The 18,793-nt window shown below is 41.7% G+C and overlaps 1 protein-coding gene across 2 annotated transcripts; it reads left to right on the forward strand.

The window, feature by feature from the left end:
* The first annotated feature begins 247 nt into the window (after positions 1 to 247).
* dhx38 (DEAH (Asp-Glu-Ala-His) box polypeptide 38) lies at positions 248 to 17,516 on the forward strand. Of its 2 annotated transcripts, none has more exons than XM_026168354.1 (27): positions 248 to 546; positions 1,338 to 1,666; positions 1,910 to 2,106; positions 2,361 to 2,522; positions 2,615 to 2,777; positions 3,120 to 3,241; positions 3,319 to 3,395; positions 3,478 to 3,633; positions 4,156 to 4,317; positions 4,437 to 4,544; positions 5,275 to 5,399; positions 5,503 to 5,640; positions 5,888 to 6,074; positions 6,433 to 6,618; positions 6,699 to 6,839; positions 7,028 to 7,138; positions 7,366 to 7,482; positions 7,571 to 7,678; positions 7,776 to 7,888; positions 9,785 to 9,993; positions 10,972 to 11,126; positions 11,741 to 11,896; positions 12,145 to 12,279; positions 12,672 to 12,797; positions 12,885 to 12,980; positions 14,537 to 14,658; positions 16,678 to 17,516. In XM_026168354.1, exons 2-27 carry the CDS (start codon positions 1,341 to 1,343, stop codon positions 16,757 to 16,759), a joined length of 3,780 nt encoding a protein of 1,259 aa, XP_026024139.1. In that variant the 5' UTR covers positions 248 to 546; positions 1,338 to 1,340; the 3' UTR covers positions 16,760 to 17,516. The 2 variants fall into 2 exon arrangements, with proteins under 2 accessions (XP_026024139.1, XP_026024147.1); XM_026168362.1 differs by having other exon boundaries at positions 1,913 to 2,106.
* The last annotated feature ends 1,277 nt before the right edge of the window (positions 17,517 to 18,793 follow it).

Genomic DNA, 18,793 nt, shown 5'->3' on the forward strand with positions numbered 1-18,793 from the left:
TTATGTAACCTTTACTTAATGGGGGCTTAGCACTTTTCTTATTTTTATTTCTTTTTTGTTTTTTATTTAAGTGTTTGTCTTATAGTATGTTTCGCATTGAGTACCGCAGCAATTTCCTAACGTTGTAAATCTGCTCAACATCTGGCAATAAACCCTTTTCTGATTCTGAACATAAAATATAGAAAAAAATATAAGAGATGTAGTAATCACTTCAAACCAGAAGCGGCGCTTTTTCATATGTACGGTTTGGTATCGCCGTACAAAGAAGAAAAAGAAGAAGAAGAAGGATTGTGGGATTGCAATGGCTGCTCCCTCATCTGTAAACATACGCGTTGAGTTTACGAAAACCGATCGTTAATCGTTTTCTCTGACGCCATTAGTGGTGGTTTTGTGATTCATTTTGTGGTCCATAAGTTGGCCCCAGATGTTTACGTTCATGTGAGAGTGTTTGTATTTTACGCTGACAGAAACACGCGGCATTTTTGCGCCTTCTCGTCTGGACACTAGCAGCTCGAAGGCTAGCCGAGGCTAGCCGCTCAGTCTGAGGTATGTGATAGTTTTTTTTAAATGAAACTCTTACCCACGAGCTCTTTTATGGAGCAATGTTAGCTGCGTAAATATAATGCGTAGAGCTCACGTAAGCATGTTACCAACTACAGCGGAAGCGTATAGAGCCTCAAGTTAGATTTTGATACTATTAATGTGATAGGTACTAATACATATGTGACTTATTTCCCACCAAAGATTTATTTATTTCATTTTGGATCGGGGTAAAAAGTTATTATTGCTACTTCATATCCTGGAGGTTTTTTTTTTTCCCAAACATCAGTAGTTGGTCAATAAGTAAATAATTTAAATGTTATTACTCTGTGGTTTGGATTATTGATTGGAGCCTAGCTTGGACTCTGAGTATGACTGTGAAATGACGGCCTATCGATACAGTGCTGTGAAAAAGTATTTGTCTCCTTCCTGGTAAATATAACCCGAGTAAATACACACGATTGGAGTTGAATCCAATCGAGATGCTTTGCCAGGTGGCTGAATTAAAACAGTTCTGGACAGAAGTGTGTGCACGGTGATTCCTCTGGGATGATGTGAAAGACTCATTAGTAGTTATCACAAGCACTTGAGGCAATTACTTTTTTACACAGGACCAGGTTAACTTTTTTCCTTAATAAGTAAAATCATCATTTAAAATTTAGTTTGATGATCTGCAACATAAAAGTGTAATAAATATGCAAAAAAAAAAAAACCTGAGATAGAATGTAATTATGTTATCAATGGTGATATCACCAGCGAAGATTACTAGCACTCCTCATATCATAACTTCTTCACAGATAATGGATGATGACGTGTCAATGCATAGGCTGGAAGGATCCGATCCGACCGTTCAAGTTGGAGGTCTGATTGTAAAGAAGAAGAGCGCTGCTGCAGAGCCCCATGTATTTCGGGCACCCACTCCACGCACATCTTTACTGGGCTTGGATCTTCTGGCAGCACAGAAAAGGAAGGAGCGTGAGACTAAGGAACAAGCAGATTCTAGCAGTGATGACAGGAGTAGCAAGAAGTCAAAGGTTTCCTCCTACAAAGACTGGGAGGAAGGTAAAAGTGACTCTGGATCTGATGAAGAAGACAGTGATGACAATAGCACTGCTAAAAAAGAGAGGTAAGTGTGAGCACTCTACAAAGAATAGATAGAAAGGTATTCCATTCATTTTATGAGCTTAAAAAGCTTTCATTGTGGCTTGTGGAAAAAGTTTTTACAATGTGCTGTTTTATAGTTTATTCGTATATGGGATCGTGACTTGGAAATGTTGCAGAGAGCAAAAAGTCACGGTGTACTTGACTGAGGAATTCTCATCAGAAATGCTATAATGTAATTGAGAATCTTTTATTTTTGTCTCGCTAGCAGGAAGTATCGTGTGACTGGTTCAGAGACGCCCTCAAACCCTGGAGGTGTCAGCGAAGAGTTCAGACGCAGACACCAGCAGAGGGAGAAGGAGAGGCGCGAGCATGGAGTCTATGCCTCTTCTAAAGAGGACAGAAACAGAGAGAGAGACCGAGAAAGGAGTAGAGATAAGGGCAGAGACCGACGCAGTGAAAGAGGTGACTCCATAAATCATTTGGTTTTCTAATAGTCATTAAAATTGACTTTTGGTTTTAGTCCATCCATCATGATTTTAGTGTGATATTTTTTTTTCCTTTTTTTAGTATTTGTAAGAAAGAACCACTCAAAACTCTGGATATTCCATTGTTTTTTTTGGTTTGTTTTTTTGTTTCAACGTTGTAGATCAGGTGATAATGAAAGCAAATATTAGATCAGTTGAGGATGCTGAGATTCCTTTGCTTTTGTCTGTTAGATGACCGCGAGAGCGGCTATAGCCGTGGCAGCAGCAGCAGTCGGTCGGAGCGTTGGGAGCGCAGTGAGAGGAGTGAACGCTCACAGAGGGATGGGTGGTCCGATCGCATCAGCCGGGGCAGTAAGAGAGATGAACCCCAAACTCCACAGAGTCGTCCCAGAGGTTGTTTTGCTTTTATTTGAATTTGTTTTATTGCCATGTACAAAATGTTGTGTATTCAACTTGATCACTTACCTTCTTTTGTTTTTACATAGATTCTTTCACTCCCTCCCGCTCCAACTGGGATGAGGATGACAGTGGTTTTGGCAGCTCAAGGCATTCCCAGTGGGAATCTCCTTCCCCTGCCCCGTCTCACAGAGAGTCCGACCGCTCGGAAAGAAGCCAACGCTCTGGCCGAGAAAGTGAGAGAAGGGACAGGTGAGCAACTGTCGTGTATTGTAGCTTACATTTTTGTGACTCAGGACCTGTAATTTTTATTTCTTTCTTTGTACTGATCAAAACTGATATTATATATGTGACCCCACACAGAATACAATATATTGAATTGCATTTAGAATTATCTTCAGCTCTAAATGTTATCTGGCAGCATGGCTATTTGTATTTTATAAAAAATATAATTCGCAGCTCTTTGCTGCGTATCACCAAGTGTTATGATCATACTGTTATCATCAGTTTCTTAGAGGCTTTTGTAAATATGATTGCACTTTGTGTGAAATGCTTAACTGCCACTCGATGCTAACATCATTTATTTGCTTTTAGATCAGTTAGATCAGGTCGTTATCCTGACGACACGCCCCTGCCTACCCCATCCTATAAGTATAATGAATGGGCCAATGACCGAAAGCATTTGGGGTCCACACCTCGTTTATCACAAGGAAAAGGTACTGTTAAAAAATTGAACCTTCATTCAACATTTATAGTATGCCGGAGAAATTTAATTTCTTTGTCTTTTCTTCAGGGAGGAAAGAAGAAGGTGGTGCAGGAATTATGTTTGATAATGAGAACGAGAAAGAACAGTGGGAGGAAGACCAGAAGGTGAGTACTAAATTATCACTCCTTCATGCCTCATACATAAGCATTTTTTTTCTGTTATCTGATTATTTAACTGAAATTACAGCAAGCTGACAGAGACTGGTACATGATGGATGAAGGCTATGATGAGTTCCACAACCCTTTCACTTCCACCTCTGACGACTACATAAAGAAGAGAGAGCAGATACTTCAGAAGCAGACTCAAAAAAGAATATCTGCCCAGAAACGACAGATCAATGAGGTACAACCATTCTGCTTCAATATTTACCAAAATCAGAACTGTACACCTGCATGCAGTGGCAAATCTTCTGTGTATCTGCATACATGACTTGCCACTGCATGCAGGTGACCTTTGTGTGTGTGCATGTCTTTTAATAATAGTAATAATAATAATAATACATTTTATTTAAAAGCGCCTTTCAGAACACTCAAGGACGCAGAATAATAAAAGCAACATAAAAGCAAGCAGTTTACACAATCATAAAAGAATAAGCGATAAAACAAATTTCAAATAGCAGAGTGGAGAGGTTATGTGGAATAAGCTATTTTGAACAAATGAGTTTTGAGTTGGGTCTTAAAGAGAGAGATGGAAGAGATATTTCCAGAGTTGAGGAGCAGAGCAGCTGAAAGCCCTGCTCCCCATGGTGGCAAGACGGGGGGAAGGGACAGAGCGAGAAAGGGAAGAAGAAGGTCTAAGACACCGAGATGGGGCGGTGATCTTGTGTGGGCATACCTTTGTAAGAGGCTGTGATTCTTGTTAAAGGATAACGAACGGTGGGAGACCAATCGAATGCTGACCAGTGGTGTGGTGCAAAGGTTGGAAGTGGATGAAGATTTTGAGGAGGACAATGCCGCCAAGGTTCACCTGCTGGTTCATAACCTGGTCCCTCCCTTCCTGGATGGAAGAATAGTCTTCACTAAACAGGTAAAGCCTCTCATCATTAACATTTCCAATCTCTGAGATGTTATATTTGTCTCATGATTACGCTTGAGGAATTTCTTATCAATTTTAGTGTCAATATGTGCGTGTTTGTCCTCCCGCAGCCAGAACCTGTCATCCCTGTGAAAGATCCTACTTCTGATATGGCCATCATCTCTAGAAAGGGCAGCCAGCTGGTCCGTAAACATCGTGAGCAGAAAGAGCGAAAGAAGGTATGCTGGGCATGCAATTCCACTCAGACAGGTTCACAGAAAAGGATTTAGTGACCCTGCCTCAGACTTCATACTGAGGCTAGTTCAGTCTGAGAATGGTAATGGCATTTAGTGCAATGCACAATATAACTTAGTGTGCAAAAGTATGTAAAGCTGCTGCAGGATTCCTTGCCCTTTTGAACACTGAAGACATTTCTTTATAACTGGCTTTGGTTTTGGGATTGTTGTGTCATGCTGCAGAATGAACGTGGGACTGATGGGACACCTGCCTCATGGAATTACAAAATAAAGACTCTAGACATCTAAAATGCCTGAAAGTGTTGCACAGTAGATATATTATATAATAATAATATGATAATAACAGATCTATGATCATATTACAGATTCCTGATTGTAATAATGTAATCTGTTAAATGCCCTATTGTGCAAGCTGTCATATACATTGTGTAGTTTGGTATTGCACAGTTGTGTAGGAAGCCACATACGATCCAAATCTCTAACAAATGAAATTAATATGTAAATGAATTGTGATAGGCTTACGAACGCATGTCTTATGCTACTGTTGTCCAACATTCCTTCATTAAATGAATAATCACAATATTTTAATTCGTGTCGGTGTGAGGAATAAATCATTAATGAGGCAAAACTATTGGATGACTCTGACACCAGATGCTGTATTCACTCTTTTTCTGATCTGAATATGTGTACCTGCCCTTAATTATGTTTTCAGGCACAGCACAAACACTGGGAATTGGCAGGCACCAAGTTGGGGGATATCATGGGTATTAAGAAGACGGAGGATGAAGACATGCCAGGGGGCAAAGCTGTAGGAGAGGACGGCAAAGTAGATTACAGGTGAGCTGACAGACATTTTCTCTATTAATAATCTGGCTTGTAGCATTGAAGTCTAGTGTTTGTCTGATCTACTGTATTCATTTTTTTGTTGTTTGCTTTACAGAGCAGAGCAAAAATTTGCAGACCACATGAAAGAGAAGAGCGAGGCCAGCAGTGAATTTGCTAAGAAGAAGAGCATTCTGGAGCAGAGACAGTACCTGCCTATCTTTGCAGTCAGACAGCAGCTTCTTAATATCATAAGGTATTGATACCAAGACTATGTTGGTTGTTTTCCACCTTTAAAATGTGTTTGACATTAAAAGACAGAGGGATGTGGGTGATTGGCTGTTTGGACAAATATTTGTTTATACTCATCAACTAAGCAGTTTATTTGATTTTCTTACTATTTAATGGATGGTGGAATTAGTTACAAGAAACCCGCATTAAAACTGAGATGAGTTCTTTGAATATAACCTTCAATTTTTAATTGTGTTTACTGCAAACTGCAGGGACAACAGCATAGTGATTGTTGTTGGGGAAACCGGCAGTGGGAAGACCACCCAGCTGACTCAGTACCTGCACGAGGATGGCTACACCAGATACGGCATGGTGGGTTGCACTCAGCCCAGAAGAGTGGCTGCCATGAGCGTGGCCAAGAGAGTCAGCGAGGAGATCGGCACCAACCTCGGAGAGGAGGTAAAGCCAACACACTGGAGCCATCTTGCATATTCTGTGTAACACTGCCATCTAGTGGGCAGGAGGAAAATATCAGGTTTGTTAGCGACCTGGAATGTGGTAGTGAATGAAATAATCAACTTCAAGTGCTGAAAAATAGTAGTAGGTAAAGGGAGAACCTATGTTTTTAGAGGGTTTAAAATAATTCTGTTTTACTTCTGTCAGTAGGTACTATCTTTGCTTTAATTGCTTCCCCCCTTTCATTTTTATTAAAATGAATATCTGTGCATGTCACACAGGAGTATTGGGTTAGTGGTCATTCTCTCACATTTTTTTTTTTTTCAGTTTCACTTGATTATTTTGACAATGTTTCCTCTAGGTTGGTTACGCAATCCGATTTGAGGACTGTACATCTGAGAAAACTCTGATAAAGTACATGACAGATGGAATCCTGCTCAGGGAGTCACTGAGGGAGTCGGACCTGGACCACTACAGTGCTGTTATAATGGACGAAGCTCACGAGCGCTCACTGAATACTGACGTGCTGTTCGGTCTGCTGCGTGAGGTCGGTACAACATACTTTTATGAGAAGAATACTCGATGATGTCAAGCAAGCTCTTCACTTCTGTTTGCTTTTCCTATCAGGTTGTATCTCGGCGCACCGATTTGAAACTCATAGTTACGTCTGCAACCATGGATTCTGACAAGTTTGCATCATTTTTTGGCAACGTACCTATATTCCATATTCCAGGGAGAACATTTCCAGTTGACATTTTGTTTAGCAAGGTATGTTTATGATTTTATTCCTTATTTCGGGTATAAGAGCCTTTCTGTGAACCTTGTATCATACGGGTAATAAATGTAAATTAGGTTGCCATATTTTTACCTCAACATGAAGCTGTCAGTTTATGAAATACAACTAGTTTATATATTATGCAAAGTCTGGATGATTTGTTGTGTGTGGTGCTTTGTAGACACCTCAGGAGGACTACGTGGAGGCAGCTGTGAAGCAAGCATTGCAGATTCACCTCAGTGGGCTGTTGGGAGACATCCTCATTTTTATGCCTGGGCAAGAGGACATTGAAGTAAGCAACATGACCGTGATATATATATTTCTTGTTTGGTTTGTGTGCTCTCACCAAACTTATTCTAGTTTTAGTAAAAAAAGAGAAAAGCAGAATTTTTGAGAAAACTAACTGAATCAATTTTGTGAACTTGGAAAACTAAACTAACTAAAATAAAATAAAAACATAGAGGAAATATCTTAGTTTTAGAGTCTGGTAAAGTTTTCAGTATTTCCTTGTTATTGCAGGTGACATCGGATCAGATTGTGGAGCGTTTGGAAGACTTGGAAAATGCTCCTGCTCTAGCTGTGCTTCCCATTTACTCTCAGCTTCCATCTGACCTCCAGGCCAAGATCTTCCAGAAGGTTTTTATCACTTGTGAATTAATTTAAATAAACATTTTACGCAAACTAATAACCTTCAGCTGATTAATTTTCTTTCGTCGCTTGCTAGGCTCCAGATGGTGTGAGAAAATGCATAGTCGCTACAAACATCGCAGAGACGTCCCTCACTGTGGATGGCATCATGTTTGTTGTGGATTCAGGCTATTGCAAACTTAAGGTAGCTCAATCCCACTGAAGATATTTTTATTACTGTACAGTATTTAAGGAAAGTGACACCATTGATATTTACTTCCCTTTTTTTCCCTATTCAAAAGGTTTTTAATCCTCGCATTGGAATGGACGCGCTCCAGGTTTATCCCATTAGCCAAGCTAATGCCAACCAGCGTGCTGGTCGAGCAGGACGTACAGGACCAGGGCAATGTTACAGGTAATATTCAGGCCCTTGTCTGCTTTATGCACACTCGGTATTTGTGCAGACACATTCACATGGCACATTACAGAATTTCTGAGCTGGAATTAGTGCATAGTTTACAGTTTTAGCAGTTTTGTTTTTTTAACTCAGGCTTTTTCTTGTTTTCAATACTGAAAGTCTCTTGATCCTTTAAGAGGGAAGATATTCTCATTCTGCCTGCTTTAAAACCCTCTCACAGTAACTACGTGCAATCCGGTTCCACATTACAATTGTAAATGTATTTTTGGCTGAATGGCACATATTCAGAAACAAACCACCCGGGGTTAGAGTCAGGCTTTTATTCTGCTCCTGCTTGTCTAAAAAGCTTGCATCATTCTGGTTGAACTGTTAATGTGTTCACAAATTGTGTTCATGTGTGTTGTGGCCATGCCTTCAAGACAGACAGAGGCAGCAAAGGAGGGAGAGTGCCAGAAGCCTAATCTCTGGAGGATTTCATGCAGTTTGACTGTTTGTACGGCAGGAAAGGAGATCCTTTTAGAGGTTTTACTTGACCTCTCGCTCTTTGGATATATTATAACTTATTATAACATATTATAGAGACTTGCTGACGTGCCTACACATAGTGAAGCATTTTGTATTTGAAATGAGCTGTGAGGCCCACGTATGCTGAGATAAATCCTACCCACCTGCTCTTAACACACAAGCTCACAAAAATATACAAAGAATCGGTTTTGGAACAGCTTTACACGGCGCAGTCGAGGCGTTTGAGCAGCTGCGGATGTGAGAGCGCACAGAGAGATTCACGGTGATTTACTCAGCTCGTGTGGAGAATTCCCTGTTCAAAGATCCTTTGAGCGTGTGTGGGTGCCTGCAGTAGGCACCCACACACGCTCAAATCCCTCAATGTTCAAATCATCCTGTAATTATAAGCACCTACACCAGACTGCTGTAATTGCTGAAAGAGATACTTTAACCCATGCTCAGGAAGTTTCCCTGAATTCTAACTTATGGAGTTTCCCTTTGCAGTCGTTCTACAGTCGGGTCCATAAATATTTGGATAGTGACACTTTCTTTGCCTCTGTACATCACCACAGTGGACTTTCAATAAGATAAAATGTAGACTTTTGCTTTCATTCAAAGGGTTTGATAAAAAATTATTGCAATAACTGTTTAGGAATTCGAGACCAAGTTAGAGAATAAGTTCACTGAAAGGAGTATCATGACCGGTTGAGGCCTGTTCCCTCGTGGTTTAACGACTGAAGGATGTTAGGCTGAAAACAAAAAACTAAATAAACCTTTAAGAGACAGCAGAAACTTTAGGAGGGGTCAAATCAACAATTTGCTATGTTCTTAAAAATAATGATTATACTGACCAGGTCAGCAGCTTCACAACATCTAACAAAGTCAAAAACACCATCAAGTAGGGGGTATCAGGAGTTTCCTTGATGAGGTGCAGACCACTGTTTAAAGTCAAGAATGGGAAATCCAGATTAGAGTTTGCCATAAAACATTTAAAAGAGCCCGCACAGTTCTAGGAAAAAAATGTAACAGATAAAAGCAAAATTAACTTGTTCACAAATCATGGGAAGAGAAGGGAAAAGGAAACATCTTCAAACTGTGTGAAAATGACTGAATTGTAATTGCAGTTCATGTAAAAAAATAAATAATGAAAATCTTCCAAATTAAAGCTGGAAGTCTGCATTTCAGTTATTTGACTGTGTGATTTAAAAATGGCACGCAGTGGCTTGTTTTACAGTCCAAAAGCTTATGGACCTGACTGTATGCTCGGTAATGACGCGTGTCCACATAATAAGATGAGCATATTTCATCTTCTCCGTTCAAGCTCTCAGTTTGCTTCAAAAACAAGCAAACCAGTTTGACCGTTACTCTGTGTCTCCTCCGCCCGAACAGGCTGTACACTCAGAGCGCCTTTAAGAACGAGATGCTGACCACCACCATACCAGAGATCCAGAGAACCAACTTGGCCAACGTAGTCCTGCTGTTAAAGTCTCTGGGTGTTCAGGATTTGCTCCTTTTCCACTTCATGGATCCACCACCTGAGGATAACATGCTCAACTCCATGTACCAGCTCTGGATCTTGGGAGCTTTGGACAACACAGGTTTGTGTCTAGTGTCCAACCGGAAATCCTCCCCCCATTTAAATTGATTTCTAGTACGTCGACTTTTAAAAAAAGCGTACAATTATTATATTACAAGTATTATATTTTCCGATTAGTGATGACATAAAATAAAACTAAGTCTAAATGTATTTCTATATCCTCCATCTGTGTTAAATGGACATGTAAAATTATATACCAAATTTGTTGTAGCAGGCTGGACTTAGCCCAGGTCAGTCGTTTTTTCCAGTAGGGCCAAACAATATAAATCATTTTCCTGACGTGATGATAGAGGATATTGGGTATTTAGGAATTGCATTTCCCCTCTGAGCGCTGCTTTGAGCTGATACATAGTGATTGTGACACCCCAAACAGGCACGAGACCGGCTTCTGTAAAGGATGCTGCATTGATAGTGCAGACGCTGCAAACAGGCCTGGAGGAGACAGTTGTGAGGTTTAGCCAGTGGAGTAATTGCCCAGTAACTGATCCTGTGTTTGATTTGACTGGTCGGGTCTCATTTTGGTCTCATCCTTAGCCAGATTCCAGGGGATTTAGGGATTTGGGGATAAGGGGGGACTTTTGATGATTCCCTGTATGGTGTGTTAACAGCAGATTATCTCTGATTAAGGCTTACCTGCCCCAAACTGGCTTCTCTGCTACTCTGCTTTTCCTCCTCGTAAGCTTCTTAGACTCTTTCGTCTAATCATTTAAATCAGAAACTGCAAAGTTTTTTGATCTCACACTCTATTTTTTCCCCTACAAGTATTCTCAGCTGTCAGCAGTTCATTCTACTCTCTCACAGTGAAAGATAAATAAGTGTCACACAATGCTGCCTTCTCCCTTACGCCAGCAGGCTTTTGATGGAAAAGCAGCTTATCCACTCATCTTAATACTTGTCCCTCCTACATTCTTTACATGTCATGTACGTTTATATTGCACACACGCTGAGTTTGTCACGGTGTCCTCTGTCGTCCTTTCAGGAGCTTTGACACCAACGGGACGTCTGATGGTGGAGTTTCCGCTTGACCCCGCCCTCTCTAAGATGCTGATAGTGTCCTGTGACATGGGCTGCAGTGCTGACATTCTCATCATCGTCTCCATGTTGTCTGTGCCAGCCATCTTTTACAGACCTAAGGTACAACTCCTTTTTTTTTTAATTTTTAAGAATGTGATTTGTTGTTTTTTCTCGAAAATAAATATGAGCTCCCGTCACATGACTTCTTGAATGTGAAAAGGTTTGCTCTAAGAAGCAAATGATGACATGAGAATTGCATCAAAAGCCTGACATCTGCACTGTTTTAGTATATTTTGGTCCATATAAAGCCCAGGGAGCTCTTTGGAGTTTAAAAGCTTTCCTTTTTTTTCCCCTTTCGTATCGTTTCTGCCTCAGACGCGCACTGTTCTGGCTCACTCTTAGCACCCTCATGGCATTATTTTTAGTTGTTGCCTTTTCAGTGGAAAAGCTAATTCACTGTACCAGACAGAAGACAGACACAGTTGGTGACTAGCAGCTTAAAAGTCTGATAATTCCCTCAGGAATTAGTGGAGACTTAAAAAAAGAAAAACAAAAGTAAAGGAGAAAGTGAAGAAAATGAATGTTGGACTGTGCTACGTGGTGGGGAACATAACTCCATCCTAACAAATTTGACGTATAATATTACGTTTCTGCTACACGCTGGTTAGCTGTTACATTTTTAAACACTAATAAACACTTTTAAATATTAAACTCTGTCTGTGCGTTTTTTACAGGGTCGTGAGGAGGAGAGTGACCAGGTGAGGGAGAAGTTCTCAGTCCCCGAGAGTGACCACCTCACCTACCTTAATGTGTACATGCAGTGGAAGAACAACAATTACTCTAGCATCTGGTGCAACGAGCACTTCATCCACACCAAGGCCATGCGCAAGGTCAGACTTGCACTGCTTCACCTATTCTCTCGTTTACTTTGCACTTGTAAACTCTGCTATATGAATATTGTGCAGTTTTAATGGTTAATAGTGTCAAGTTTGCTGTTTGGGCAAAGTTTAAATCCTGTGAGATTTTCAGGGTGTTACATTATTGCAATGATATGTATTTTTAAAACAATCGTAAGCAGCCAGGTTGGACTTGTTTTGTCTGTTGGGGTCTACCTCCAATAAATCCGGTGTTTGTGCAGGTGCGTGAGGTACGCTCCCAGTTGAAGGACATCATGGTGCAGCAGAGGATGAACCTGGTTTCCTGTGGTTCAGACTGGGACATCATCAGAAAATGCATCTGTGCTGCTTACTTCCACCAGGCTGCCAAGCTCAAGGTACTTTCTTCACTTACGGTTTCCTTCAGTTAATATGTTACACCTGGTGGCGACTGGTTGTGGCAGATTTATAGCAGCATAATTACAGAGTGGTGAAATATCCCCCCTGGCCTCCCATTAATACAGCGGTAAAATCTGAAAGGAAATTTAAAATCATGACTATATAATCAAGGTTCTCAGTTTGACTTATGTGTAGGCAGCTAACCCAAGCAATCATAGTAATGCTGGATATACTTTAAATTTATTTTCCTGCTGTCCAACCCAGGTGGAGAAGCAAATTAGCCCAGATGACCTGCTTTGCTCTGACCTTATAGTGCAAACATAGACAGAGGCACACTGCAGGAACCAGGATCCCGAACATTTAATTTATTTATGCATGTGTTTGCTCCCAGGGCATTGGGGAATATGTGAATGTGAGGACAGGTATGCCATGTCACCTCCATCCTACCAGCTCCCTGTTTGGTATGGGCTACACTCCCGACTACATCATCTACCACGAGCTCGTAATGACCACAAAGGTAAGAAGACTGACTGCTGCATATTTTTGGCAAAAACAGTTGATGGTTTTTAATGTTGCTGATGTTAACTTGTGCTTTGTGTTGCAGGAGTACATGCAGTGTGTGACTGCAGTGGATGGAGAGTGGCTAGCAGAACTGGGACCCATGTTTTATAGCATCAAACATGCTGGAAAAAGCAGACAGGTAAGTCAAGAAATGGGTGGAGCAGCATGCAGGTGGATGCTGGGGTTGTGAAAGAGCAGGCGGCTCTGACAGGAAGGTCAGAAGGAGAGGTGGGAAATTTTGTGTAAATATAAAATATACATTTTTGTGTTGTTTTTGTTTTGACCCCTCAGATTTACTTTGTAACCCGTAGCTGTGGTCCTTATCAGCTTTTCGGTGTGGTGGCAACTTTTCTTAAAAAAAAGATTTTTTTAGACTCAGGAGTAACGTAGTTTCCATCCTAGTTGTGGGGCACTGGACTGGCTCTTTATTCACCTCAAAGTTGCGTGAGAGAGCGTGGGAGTTTGCCCAACCAGTCTACATGTGTTTTGTGGACCGTGTCCCTGTGAGCATCCTGTGAGTACAGGCTGACTGCCCCGTTGCTATGAACCATTTATTCCCTGTTCAGTCGTAGTGAGAGCTTGGTTTGCGTCGCCAGCAGTAAATCGGATCCTTTCCCATCAGGCCTGCCCTCGTTCATAACTTTTATGGATAGAAATCCTAGTCGCAGCCAAGTGGTGTCAACTTTGACAGACTTAGGATCATGTCTCTGCTCTTCGCAGATGATGTGGTTGTCTTGGTCTAATCAGCTTCCACTACAGTGTAAAGTGGCTGGGATAAGAATTGGCACCTCCAAAGATTTATTTTTAGGGTTTACCTTTATTTTATATTTTTAGCAGCAAAGAGGAGAAGAGAAAGATGGGCAGAGAAAGCAGGGGAAGACATGCAGCCAAGGGCTGCAGGTCAGACTGGAATCCAGGCCCACTGCATTTCAGCTGTAGGGCATTCGGGCACCTGCTCAACCAGTGAGCTAAATCAGCATCCAGCACCTACAAGTCTGAGTCCATGTTCCTCGGGTAGATTGCTCACTCTGATTAGGGGATGAGCTGTTGCCCCAAATGGAGGAGTTTCTGTGGCAGGCCTCACAAGTGAGGGGATAGGGAGGCGTGAGATTGACACCTTATGAACACAAGCTCAAAAAAAATTAGATTATGGATACAATCGGCAAAAATGAGCTTCCTCTGAAGGTGGCTGGGGAATAGAGAGGGGGTGAGGGACTCAGAGTTGCTACATCTCAACATCGAAACCAGCCAGTTGAGGTGTGTTGGGCATTTGACGAGGCTGCCTTCTGGACGCCTTCCAGGTGAGGTGTTTCTGGCCGTAGTGGAAGAAGGCCCCCGGGGCAGAGCAGCATATGCTGGAAAAGTTAACCCCTCAGCTGGTTTCGGAACGCCTTGGAGTGCCTCCGGATGAGCTGGAGAAGTTGGCCTGGGAGAATGAGGTCCAGCACCTCCCTCTGGATAAGCGGCAGTGGTAGACAGGTGGAGTCACTTGTTCCAACCTGGAAATATCCTCAGGCAGAAAGACAGATCTATAAGTGAAACGAACCAGACTTACCTGCACCATAAAATTCTCTTCTCAGAAGAGCGGAGACTGTTAATAGCACTGATTTTAGAATAACATGTTAACATTGACTTGTGCATGTAAACATTTCTGTATTCTTCTTTTTAAACCATTTGTCCGTGTTCGACTTGTAGGAGAACCGTCGCAGGGCCAAGGAGGAGATCACCAACATGGAGGAGGAGATGGCCATGGCCGAGGAGCAGCTGCGAGCTCGTCGAGAAGAGCAGGAGAAGAAGAACAACGTCGGCAGCGTGAGGTAAGGCGGCAACAAATCTCCCCTCCTTTTGGTTCTCTACACGGGCCTCGTCCAACAATAGTTCCCTGTGGCCCTCATTTTCCATACACAGTCAAGATTAGAAACGTTTAATTTACCTACCCTGCTGCCAATCCCCTATCTCCACCCCTCCCTCCCTCCCTCTACTCCACCTTTCTCACTCTTCATGATGAGCTTTTCTCACCTCTGGTCCCTCCAGACGAGACAAAAAGAAATAATATTGACTCCTGGCTGACCCCCATTACTGCAGCAATTTAAATTGTGCCATAGCAGAACAGAGAAAGGAGGGGAATGTTCATTTTCAAATTAGACCAAAAAAATTAATTTCACACCCATCTCCGAGCTTTACATAGAGAAATAGGGTTATAAAGACAAATTTAAAAAAGTCCCTTTATTGTTAATTAATCAGCTGGTTTTTCTGTCTCGAGCTTAGTGTGGCCACATCTGTGACAGATATGTTGAAAATAATCACACTCGAGGTATAGGATTAAGAATCAGATTTAAGAAGAGGAAGCTGGGCGTGTGATAATGAAGTTGAAGGCTCTCCTGGGCTCGTGGCTGTCTTTGTCCTCTGGCGGGCCTCACGAGCGTCTCCTCTCTGAGTTCAGTGTGACTGGGATGAAATATGTTGTCGGGCGTGCTTTCGAGTGGCAGCTGCTTATCACCCGTCTCCCTGCTCAGCAGCGCAGATCACTGCTGTGAATTAGTAAACAGCCCTGTTGCTTGTGTTGTGTATAAATGGGGAGCATTGAGTGTTTTTGGAGCCTGTGTGTTTGTTCTATATGAAATGCTTAAGAGACAACGCAACAAGTTTTAACTCCAATGGTTAGCACCATCTCTCTGTGTGGAGTTTGCATGTTCTCCTTGTGTGGCTTCCTCCCACAGTATACACGAGTCAGGTGAATCAGCGATTCTCAATTAACTTGAGGTGTGAATGGAGTGTGACTGGTCGGTTCTGTCTGTGTTAGCCCTGCAACAGACTGGCAACCTTTGCAGGGTGTATCCTGCACCTCACACTAAGACAGAAGAAGAAAGTGGTTGGATGGTCTTGTTTTCAGAAATAGAGATTTTGACAGTTTTATTCTGTAATGTGCTTGGTCTTCTTATGAATTCTACTCCCCCCCCCTAAAAATCCTAAATATTAAATACATTTCAAAAGAAAAGTCTCAGCTTCCTGTTGACACATTAGGTTGAAAAGCATTTAGTAATAGTAAAGTGTAAATTGCACTTTCCAGCAGGTTCGAGTTACCACTTCTGCTGTTTGAGAGCGGGGAGCATTTAATAAACAAACAATATTTATCAGACAAACTGAACATGCGGTAAAAATCTAATTGAGTGCACTAATAGATGTAGTTATCTGTCATATAGTGCAGTTGCACACCAGTCAGCAGTGATTACATTTTAAAACTTTACATAACATTAAAAATTAGCTGGAACATGTTAGATCAAGTATTCAGATATATTTAGTCCTTTAGGAATGGTCAGTGGGCCAGCTGACACTACACTAAAAAAAGCATATCACTGTTATAAAACATGCACCACCAGTCAGACATTCATGTTCATTGAGCTTAATGGAGCTACTGGAAGCGTTTGTGTTAAGGGAAGCACAACATTTTCTCCCAAAGTGACCGGTAAGCCAGAGAGCAGGGACAGATTGACAGAAGGAGGTTATGGCCTGATTGTTGTAATTGCTGCAGGTGTGTGTGTGTTAGCAGGAGGAAGGCACGAGAGAAGTGTCAGTGTCACACTGCTGTAATTAAAGATGATAGATTGCACTGTCAGAGGCGTCAGGCTCTACGTCCCAACACTCTTCACAGAGACACACCGCTCTGTCTTTTCATTCATTCTCCTCTTCACGCAGCTTTAAAAAACCCAGCTCTTTTAACCCAGAGTAGGAAACATTCAGTGTTGACCAAACACCGCAATAAGGAATAAAGCTCCTGTTGTGTATGTTGCCACAGGAAGTAACTTGTCTGCACCTGCTTCTCTCTCCTGATTCAGGGCGGTGAAAATCTGCACGCCAGGAAGGAAAGAAGAGGTCCCCATGACACCCAAACACACCCCCGCCCGCTTCGGACTGTAAAACGGCTTCTGGAAGTAAGAAGCTCCCGATCCATTTCCGCTTCTAAGCAGTCACTGTCATCGAGGCTCGGACCACACCAGCAAAAGCAAAAACAGAGCAGCTTTCAACCATTTCTTCCTCCCAGTGTGGCCGTCAGCTGCAGTTCATGTTCAGACCACTAGAGTGAGAACTTGTATAAGGCACAAGACTCGGAGACTAGCTGGGTTGATCAGAAAGCCTCCCTCCACCTCCATCACCTTCACTAGCTGTTTCCATGATGCATTTTAAGGAAAAAGGACTGTGCTGTTTTCTTTCTTTCTGTTCCCCCATAAACAGTATTTATATGTGCTTATTATTGAAAGGCTTTTAGAGAGGTGTTGACAATAATTGTACCTCCACTAAAAACTCAAACGTAATTTTCTATATTCCTGACGGTATTGTCAGAGTGCAGCTGATAAATGGTAAGCTGATGTAAGTGTTACGTGTCTTCATGTCCTTGTATTTACTAGTTCTTGCAGTGTTGTGACTTGAACGACACGTGCCACCTTGAAGTGCTCCTCTACAGACAGAAGCACTATTGAAAATGTACTTGTGGCACGAGTGTCTACTGACTCTACAGTCGTATTGTCATACGCCCTAATACTCACATGCAGGCTTAGGCAATTGACCTTTTTTAACTCCTGTTGACCTTGTTCCAACAACGTACTGTGGCTGATCATCGCTTCATTATTTCACCACGCTGGATTAAATATATAAACGGTGTCACTGTTATGGCAAACATTACCTTTTTTGGTTTTCCTTGAAACAGATGTTCAGAAATGCTCATATGCCTTTGTTGGTGTGCACCTTCCTCTTTACCCTCAGCTGATCAGAATGCCATGCAGCTTCACAGACTGGTGTGTCGGTTTTTCGTCCTTTTACATGAAACTCAGCTTATGTTTCTTTTTCTTTCTACATATTTTACAAATGAAAATAAACATTAGCAATTTTAATTTTTTTTTAAAATCCAGTGTAGTTCTGATGCATTTTCTGCACATTCATGCAAAACATTGGTTGGTTTTGCAGTGCTGTGAATAATGATTTGATAAGTGAAAATGATGCAACTCAGTTTTTGCTTATGTATCTATTAAAACTAAGTGGCAAACAATTAATTTAGAAGTCATTAACTATGATCATAAAGCATGTCCGCCGTTAAATCAGGTTCCACACCCAGAGGTTGGGCACTGAAAAGGTAACAATGTTCTCTGTTAACCAACCAGTTGAGTCCTATATTTTTCATCATATTTTATCAAAAAATACTCCAAAAGTCACAAAGAAGAAGTTTGAGAAGAAGATGACCGGGAGGAGACGACCACGACTGGAAAAGTTTGCCAAGTGTTAATAAGGAAGCATCCAAAAAAGCTTAGGTAACAGCTGATTAAAACAAACTGGAGGCTCAGAGGTTTGTCTGCACGTTGTCCAACTACCCAAACGCAGCCACATTGCTGATGATGCGAAATTTCCCCCGTCAGCTTCACATTTAAGAACTGAGGTGAGTGAAACTGATCAAAGGGAAACAAAGTGAAAGCCTCACATCTACATGTGTGCTGATATGTTTTGGATGAAGAGCTGGGCAATTAAAGCTGTATGTAAATCTTCAGGTTACAAGACTGTTGAACAACGCCTTGGATGGAGAGCCAGCGTCTTTATCACAGTCACACTTAGATTTTTTTTTTCCCTTGTTTTTTCATGTTTCTTAGAGGAAACCTTTCCTGCCAGCTGGCATCAATGTGCAAGGAAAGACGAAACGAAGCTCTGTCTGCTTGTGAATTCTACAAATGCCAGCAGTGTTTTCCCTCTCAGCTGACTTCCTTTTCCACAGGCCTTTCTTGTTGGTCAGTGATCGTCTGTCTCACTGTAACTCTAATGCAAATAAGCAATATTATGAGTCCCCTCAATCCCCTCATTTCTCCAAGTCATCTTGATTGAGTGTGGCAGGTGGAGGAGGGGATGGATATAATGGACTCCACCAACTTTAATGAGACAAATCTCAGCTATGGGCTGACATTTTGAAAT

Source organism: Astatotilapia calliptera, chromosome 1 (assembly GCF_900246225.1).
Source record: "Astatotilapia calliptera chromosome 1, fAstCal1.2, whole genome shotgun sequence".
Taxonomy (NCBI): Eukaryota; Metazoa; Chordata; class Actinopteri; order Cichliformes; family Cichlidae; genus Astatotilapia; species Astatotilapia calliptera.